This window comes from Neltuma alba, unplaced genomic scaffold (genome assembly GCF_004799145.2).
Source record: "Neltuma alba isolate B1F8T4 unplaced genomic scaffold, ASM479914v2 tig00006958_pilon, whole genome shotgun sequence".
Classification (NCBI taxonomy): domain Eukaryota; kingdom Viridiplantae; phylum Streptophyta; class Magnoliopsida; order Fabales; family Fabaceae; genus Neltuma; species Neltuma alba.
The window spans coordinates 20663-29781 of NW_021634635.1; the positions used below are offsets into that span (position 1 = coordinate 20663).

A 9119-nucleotide genomic window follows, 5' to 3' on the forward strand; every position below is an offset into this window, starting at 1 on the left:
CTTGGCCAAGCGAAGTTGAAGGGTTTTGACTAAATGAGATGAATTTTGGGTCAAAATCTGGAATATAACTTATTTATTTCTTCTTACTTATTTTTCAGAGAGAAATATATATATTTTATACAAGATAAATATCTTTCATATATACATATAATATACAATTTTTTTTTAGAATTATAACAAGTATGTACTCCTAAAGCAGATATAAACTTGCTCATAATTTCATATCACGCGATTGAGTAACATATAATTTTACTAAATAGTAAAGATATAGCAATTATATTTAAATTATTGTTATTCTTGTAATTTTCAGATAAATATTAGCATAAAAAGGACATATTTGTGGAAGCGATCCGGGTGGTGTAAGAAATAAGAATTGTGTGGTTAGAGTGAGCCTGTGGTAAAGTTAAGACCAAAAACGGAAGGAAAGCAGCTCTTTCCAAATGTGATTTATCCCGTGTTGAGAATTTATATAAATCCTTCAGTGGGTTTTTATAATTTTTAAGATAAAATTACTTTCACATTTCTTTTATATCAGAATGTGTTTTTAACTAAAATTAATGGCTCTCCAAATACACATATTAACGCAAATGTGATCCTTTTTTTTGTTGAGACATTAATCCAACGATTCAAAATGCATGGGTTTGGTTCTTGTCATCCTCGTCCTCCGCCACCAGTTGTTTCAGTCTTTTGGCTATGCCTATTCTCGGTTCTCTGCGTTAAAAGCTCAAATATTCACAGGCCACGAGAAAATCTTTAGCATTTGTTTTCCATCAAAAGAAAACACATTAACATCTGAGTTCTGAAACCTCACCGCCATGAAAGCTGCCTCGGAAATCCGGCACGTGGCCGTTTTGGCGTTCCCATTCGGGACGCATTCAGTTCCTCTTCTGAACGTCATCCAAAGAATCGCATCTGATTCACCTGAAGTCATATTCTCATTCTTCTGCACCGCCCCTAATATTGCCAATATTGGTGCCTCCATATTCCTCAAGTTTCCCAACATAAAGCCTTATAACGTCCACGATGGCTTACCGACGGGTTATGTCCCTTCCGGCCATCCCCTGGAGCCGCTTCATTTGTTCCTCAGGGCCATGCCGGAGAACTACCGGCGAGCTATGGATCAGGCCGTTGCGGAGAAAGGCAGGAAGATCACGTGCATCGTCACAGATGCGTTTCTTTGGTTCGGCGCAGAAATGGCAGAGCAAATGCATGCCAAGTGGGTCCCTCTTTGGATGGCTGGCCCTCATGCTCTGTTAACTCACGTCGTCACCGACCTTCTTCGTGAAAAATTTCCTTGCGATGATGATGGTAACCGAAATTTTCAAACTCATCTCCAGATTCTCTTTTCTTTCGCATCCATCACAAATGTGAAATTAAAATGTTTACGGATCTGAATTTAATTGTTACCGACCTTACGATCCTATAAATTCCACGACAGTTTTGATTCTGTGGAAATTTTTCTTTCTTGAAGAAAGAGGATTCTAGACACGAAATTCATTACTGGTTATCCTTATTTTGATTCCATTAGTATTTGAACTGTGCAGTAAATAACACTCATTCTTGTTCTGGGTCTTATTTTCATTGCTTCAATATTTTCTTCATAATTTTGATTAGATTCCGATTATTGACTCGTTGTTTGATTTCAATGACGTGAAGCCTGTGCAGAACAAAGCTTGAGTTTCCTGCCGTGCTTTTCTTCAGTGAAGGTCAGGGACTTACCAGAAGGAATTGTGAGGGAAATAGACGAACCTTTTGCAGTTATGATCCACAAAGCAGGACAAATGCTTCCAAAAGCAACCACAGTAGCCATAAACTCATACGACACAATCCTCCCTCCCATTGTGAACGAGCTCAAACCAAACTTCAGAATGTTACTCAACATAGGACCCTTAGCTCTAACCACCCCAACCTGTGATCCCAGACAAACATGGCTGCCTTCAATGGCTTGACAAGCAAAAAACTGCATCAGTACTATATATTGCCTTTGGAAGTGTCATCTTACCCCCACCCCATGAACTATCTGCATTAGCACAAGCCTTGGAAGAAGGTAAGTTTCCATATATATGGTCATTTAGAGGCAGCCCTGAGAAACAATTACCAGAAGGATTCTTGAAAAGGACAGGAGAACAAGGGATTGTTGTTCCTTGGGCTCCTCAGTTAGACATCCTTAAACATGCGTCAACTGGTGTTTTTATGACGCATTGTGGCTGGAATTCGATCTTGGAGAGCATTGTAGGTGGTGTGCCCATGATTTACAGGCCGTTTTTTGGAGATCAGAGGTTGAACACTCTGATGTTGGAGGGGGAATGGGGGGTCGCCATGGCTGTTGACAATGGGGTTATTACTAAGAATGAGATTATCAGAGTTTTGGAATCAAGCTTGACAGGTGAAAAGGGGAAGATGATGCGCAGCAACGTTACGTCTTTGAAACAGTCCGCCATGAAAGCTATTGAGCCTAGTGGCAGCTCTACACAAAATTTTAGGACTTTGATTGACTTAGTCACAACTTAAAGTTGATTCAGGACATCCCAGTCCTAGAGCGGCGCGGAACCTCTCTGTTGCATGCCCTCTTCGTTGCGCCTCCATTTAATTGAAACGGCATCGTTTGCTTTTCCTTTTTCTTTTTGTTTTTTTTTTGAAAAAATGGCAGCTTTCATTTCCAGTCCCGTTCACCAGTCAGCATCCACCCCAAATTTGCTTCGACCTCTCCTTTTTTGCAGCTGAGCAAGAAATTCTGGGTTTTGTCTCCAAAAAATTTAGCAAGTCATGTGTGAGAAGAAATCATCGAAGAAGTTGCTCACTGGTTCACCAGTTGTGTTTGTTGGTTGCCTCTTCATTTGTTATATACCTCTGTTTTATAGTTTGTATGCAATCCTTTGTGTTTTTTTTGCAGGTTGTTTCTTATGATCGTTTAACCAGGAAAAGAAAGAATCATTTTATTTTATATCTTTGCTTGTCTCTTGCATGTTTCATCACCTTTGTCCTGGGCGATTTTTAGATGATCACTCGATATCAGTTGGCCTTTTTTTTTTTGGTAAATACAAGAGAAAACAAATTACATAGGCTAACTCTACTGATACTTCCCCTCTCCGTACTATCCCAGTGCAAGGTTTCTAACATTTCTATTGGGGGTTCTTCCACACGGCTTTCTGTTGTTCCTGAATCAGTCCCAATTTGGCTAATTGATCCGCCACTCTATTTGCCTCTCGAAATACATGCTTGATTTCTATCGTCCATTCTCTTTTCAGGAGTTCTTGTATTTCTGTTATCAGCACAGTTTGCACTTCCTTCCCCGAGGATTTGATGATCTTGTCCACTACTTCTTTTGCATCACTTTCTACCTCTATTTTCTTGAATCCCATCTCCCAGCATAGTTTAAGTCCTTTGTAGATCCCCCATCCTTCCGCCTCTCATGCACTGCAACTGCCTAGCGTTATGGAGAATCCTCGAAGCCATTCTCCCGTGTCTCCCCGAATTACTCCGCCACAGGCTACTCTGCCGTCCTGTTGTTGGGCTCCATCGATGTTCAGTTTACACCATCCCTTTGCAGGTAGTACCCACTTTACCTCTATCAACTTGTTGTTTCCACTTCCACCGCTTATTGAATGTTTCTTTGCATTGTAGTGCTTCAGGTACCCCCCCAGAATGTTTTTAAATTCCAAGGTATCTAGAAGTTCTCATCGTGTAGCAGGTGGTTCCTCCATCTCCATATGTGCCAGCAGACTACCGCAGACTGGTCTCTCCATTGTATCTCCTCTTCTGCATTCCATGGTTCATTTAAGTTCTGTTCTATCCATTCCTCCTCATTGCTTCCAAAGAATTCTGTTCTTTTTTCAGCTTGAATTATGCCTCTCCAAATTATTATGGCATAAGGGTAGTCTCTTAGTGCGTGTAGTTGTGTTTCTTCTCTGCTTGCAGAATGTGCAGTCACCTCGGTCTCCATCCCATTTACTTGTTCACTGTTTGGTGAGTAGTCTCTTATGATTCATTTACCACATGAATAGTCTTATTCTTTCTAGTACTTTAAGTCTCTAAATAGTCTTCCACAGCTTCTTTTTGTTTCTTCGTTTTGTGCATGCAAGTGTTTATAAGTACTTGCCATGGTAAATTGTCTCGTTGAGCTACATTTCCAAATGATCCTGTCTTTTCCCCTTTCTTCTTTTGGCGGTGCCATGGCATGAATTTTTGGAATAATTTCCATCGGGAGTATTGCCTCTAGGCTTCCCAGGCTTCGGCCCCCCGTCTCATTTACTAGTTCCTTAACCTTAAGTTTTGCATCTATTGCAGTTCCAGCAGGTATCTTCTTTACTAACGCTTGTTCATCCTGGATCCATCGGTCTTGCCATACCGTCTCCTCTCCATTTCTAATTTCCACCACCAGGTTCTCCCTGAAGCATTCCTCCATTTTTGCCATTTCTCTCCAGAGCCTTGAGTCGCTTGGTCTAGCTATGAGCCTTCTTTCACACTCTTCCTCTTTTCCATACTTTCCTTTTAGCACCTGCACTCACAAATCATTCTGTTGATTTTGCATTCTCCACAACAGTTTTAACAGGAACGAGTCATTCATTCCTCTAAGTGAGCGCATGTTTAATTCTCCCTCTTCTTTCTGTTTACACAGAGTTTCCTATGCAATGGCATGCCATTTCCGTTATCCCTCTTGTTCCCCCTAGATGAACTTCCTCTGTTCTTTTTCAATCTCCTTGATAATTCCTTGTGGTAATCTGTCATGTTGCCTCAGGTATAGTGGCATTGCATTAGTGACTGCTTTCACCAGTGTTACCCTCCCCCCTCCCCGCCATTGATAAGCTTGAAGCTTTCCATCCGTTCAGTCTTCTTCTCACTCATTAACAATGTTTTTATATTTGTCTTTTCTTCTTTTGGGGTGTACAATGTTTGCCCCCAAGTATCTTCCTATACCCTCCACCTCCTTGAAGCTGCTTCTTCTACATATTTCTCTTCTCATTTGCTTGTGAACATTTGTTGAGAAGTATATGTTTGTTTTCTTTCTCCTCGCTCACTTGTGTGTCCCGATACCTATCCAAAAACCTGTAGGCATTTCATCACAATATCTATCTGTTCAGTGCTCACTTCTGCAAAAAGAATAAGATCGTTAGCAAACATCATATGTGTTATTATTGGGCCTTTTCAGCTTGCTCTCATTCCTCTCCATTTTTTCTCTCTTAAATTGTCTAGGATAAGGTGCGTGAGTTTTTCCATGCCGAGAACAAAGAGGTAGGGAGAGAGAGGGTCTCCTTGTCTGAGTCCCCTTGAAGGATTGAATTCCTCCATCTTTTCACCATGCCAAAGTATACAGGTTGAGGGAGTGGTAACACACTCCATAATTCTGTCTATCATTGTGCCTGGACAGTTAATTCATTTATGACCCTTCTCAAGAATTTCAGTTTAGCCTATCATAGGCTTTTTCTAGGTCCACTTTAATTGCCATATAGCCTTTTTCCCCCTTTTTTTCCCTCTCATCGAGTGAACCATTTCATTCATTATGATCACATTATCATGAATGTTTCTTCCTGGGACAAAACTTACCTGGTGGGGTGACACCAGCTTTTGCATTAGTCCCTTGAGTTGCTTCACAATAATCTTTATTAGGCACTTATACACAACATTACAGAGTGAGATTGGACGGAATTGATTAACTTTCTTGGGTGCCTCCACCTTCAGAATCAGCGTGATGAGAGTTCTATTTAGTTCCTTAATCTTTATTGGTTGTTGCCACATTTCTTTCACCGCATAGCAAACACTGGTTTTCACCACTTCCCAATTTTTTTGGAAAAAAATTGCTGGATATCCATCTTCTCCTGGAGATTTAAGGCTTCTAATTCCAACATTGCTTCTTTCACATCTTCATCTGTGATTGCTTCTTCCAGACTTCTTATCTCTTCCTCATTCAGTCTTGCCCAAGCATTTATATATTTATCCATCTTCTTTGTTGCTCCTCCTCCTTAAATAATTGTTGGAAGAGAGTTAAATAGTTCTCCTGTTTTCTCCTTTCCTTCTATCCATACTCCTTGTTGATTTTTCAGCATATGTGCTTAGTTTCCTCTTCTTCTAATATTTGCCTTGGTATGATAATATGATGTGTTCCGATCTCCATCCTTCATCCATCTTGTTCGTGCCTTTTGGAACCAAAACAATTCTTCCTTTGCTAAAATTTCTGCGAGCTCATCCCTCAGGTAGTAATCCAGCTCCTCCAGGTATTTGCTTGGATTGTGCTGCATATGTTTTTGTACTTCGTTCAGTCTCCTTAGTAGCTCTTTTTTTTTGTCTTCCTATGTGCCCAAAGACATTTTTGTTCCACTACTGCAGTTTTCCTTCTAGGTTCCTTAATTCTCGTATGACGTTCCCTCTTTCTTCCTAATTTTCTTTCAGCATTTGTTTAAAGTTTGCATGTTGAAGCCAGATGGCCTCAAAGCGAAAGGGCCTGACATTTCTGCTGCATTGTTGGGTGTGTGATGTGTATCACCAAAGGATGATGATTCGACTGGAGTCTAGGCCCAATTTGTACCTGTGCTTCACAAAAGATGTTTCTCCAATCCGCATGGCATAGTACTCTGTCTAGTTTCTTATATAGTCTCCTTGCATGTCCAATGACAGGGCCTTTCCAAGTGTACTTAGGCCCCTCTGTGCTGACTTCTAGTAGGAGACATTCTTCTATGTTTTCACTGAATCTTCTCCACTTGGCATAGTTCTCCTGTCCTCCCCCTGTTTGTTCATCACTGTCTCTTATATCATTGTAATCTCCCGCCAACATCCAGGGTCTTGTAATTCTTTTTGCTATCTCTTTCAAATTCTCCCAGAGGTCCTTTCTTCTCTTTCCCTGGGGCTTGCATAGATTGCTGTAAACATCCACTTTCTAGCTCCAACTCCCTCCACTTCACAATGTATGTACTGTTTCTGCATTTCTATGGCATGAATTTTGATGTTGTCTTCATCCCATAGTATCCATATTCCCCCTAACATCCCGTTTGCCTCCCTTATTATCTGGTTTTTATATCCCAGTTTTTTTATTACTTTTTGCATCTTATCTCCTCTGCACCTGGTCTCTAATGAAACCACAATTCTCGGTTTGAATTTTTTCCTTAGTTCTTTGAAGGCCACACAAAAATCTTTTCCTGCTGCCCCTCGTACATTCCACGTAATAATCATTAAACAAGATTGAGAAGGCACTGCACACCTTAGCACTACTGTGAAGTGCCAGTCATTTCCACATCCACCTCATGGGGCCTTTCTTCTTCCTGCCACTTTAATTGCTTCTCCTCTTGGGCTCTAATGGAGCGTTCCACATCTAAAAGGCCTAAAGCACCGTCTTCCTCATTTGGGTTGGGGTTTAGCCTCATCTAGCTCCATTATAGCATTCACGTGGTCTGGTAGGCTGTCTAGGAAGTGCTCCATGATCGAGTCATCCATCCTTGGCCCATTTGCCGTATCTGGCCCATGCCTACTAGTGTTTACCAATTCCCCGCCCAATTCTTCTCCTGTTTCTGTTGTGTCACTTTTTTAACTTCTCGGCCCACTCAAGTTCTCTTTCTTGCTCTTTATTATGTTCTCCTTTTCTTTGCTCTCCTTCCCCCCCCATTTTTGCTATCTCCACTTGGCCCCACCTGTTGAATTTTGCTCTCCTCTACCTTTCCTTGCTTCCCCTTGTCATTTCTTCTTTCAGTTTGCGCACTTTCCCTAGATCTTTCATTTCCACTTTTTAAACTTTGCTTTCCTTCTTGTTTTCCTCATTTCTTTTTCCCCTTTCATTTTCTCTTCCCTCTCTTCGGTTCTCTATATTTGACACATCCTCCAAAGGTCTTCTCTCCTCTTTCCTCCTCTACTGCCCCTATATACTACTATCCCCCTCTGCCATTAGAACGTCAAATCATGAGGTCTGTCCTACTTTTGCCTTAGTAGGGTAGCTCTTTTTCTGACCCTCTCCTTGTCTGCTCTCTCGATTGATGGTATTCCATCCTCTTCTTGGTTTTTGTGCTACCATCCATCCTCCAAATATTTCTCTGGGTCCCCCTGTTTTTTCCGGCCGCCCTCTCTTCTACCCTCTTTGCTGCCGTACTTGCTTGCTCTTGTGTTTCTTTTTCCTTTACCTTTATCAGACAATGTTCTGAGCTATGCCCAAACCTGCCACAACTGAAGTAGATGGAGTGTAGTCCCTCATACTTGATTTTCAGCTCATTTCCATCTACTGAGTAAGCTGGGAGTAATGGTGCATTCAAATCCACTTCAACACATAACCTTGCAAACATCGTCCTTGCTCTGGTCAACGTCATTTCATCAACCTTAATAGCTCTTTCTGATCTATTTTCCCAAGTGATAGAAAAACTTTTTATTATAATAGTCCCCTGGTAGACTTGGCAGGTGCACCCACACTGTTACATTATTGATTGTTTCGTTCCACGGGTTGAAATTTCATTTCCAGGTTTGTACCATTAGGTAGTGATTTCTTACCAACCAGGGCCCTCCTTCTAGTGCAAAATAGTAGTCGTCTAATTCTTTGAAGGTGGCGTGCATGTATCCATTTCCAATACCTGATAGTTCAACATCATCAGACTTTCCCCACATTGCCTGCACTATGCGCCTGAGATGCATGAATCCTATTGTACCTCCAAGAAGCTTTATAATGAGTGTGTTTTGCCATTTTTTCTCCATTCTCCTTCTTTCCTTTTTTGAGAATTCAATCTTAGGCCCTCATTCTATGTCAGTCACGGTTATCCCTTCTTTTAGTTCATTGTCCGGATTCATCATCAGATTACCATCCCAGTCCTCTTCAGCTTGTTTCCTCCTCTGTCTTGCTTGGGCTTCAGAGCATCCCTGTATGACAGTGCCTCATTTTGTTTCTAAGTGGCCTCGGTTGTTTTTGGTAACATCTAGTTTCCTCTCTTTGTAGCAGCGATACTTCTCTCTGTAAACTCTCCCAGCTTTCTAGGCATTTTTCCTCTTGTTTCATCCTCTTTCCTTTTGTTTGTTCACTGCCCCACGAGACCATTGGTTCCTTTACGACCCTCTCTGTCGCTTCCTCTATTGTTCTCAGTTCTCTTCTTCCCTTGGTTTTCATCCTCATGAGCGTCCATAGGACGATCAGGCGATTGTTTCCGAGGAGTGTT

General features: G+C 41.4%; 1 protein-coding gene across 1 annotated transcript; it reads left to right on the forward strand.

Annotated features, from left to right (window-relative positions):
* The first annotated feature begins 795 nt into the window (after positions 1–795).
* On the forward strand, positions 796–2520 carry LOC114751509 (flavonoid 3-O-glucosyltransferase-like). The gene is given in 3 exon segments (XM_028940176.1): positions 796–1308; positions 1666–1909; positions 1911–2520. Coding segments are annotated over 3 exon segments (1338 nt in total). The 5' UTR covers positions 796–815; the 3' UTR covers positions 2512–2520.
* The last annotated feature ends 6599 nt before the right edge of the window (positions 2521–9119 follow it).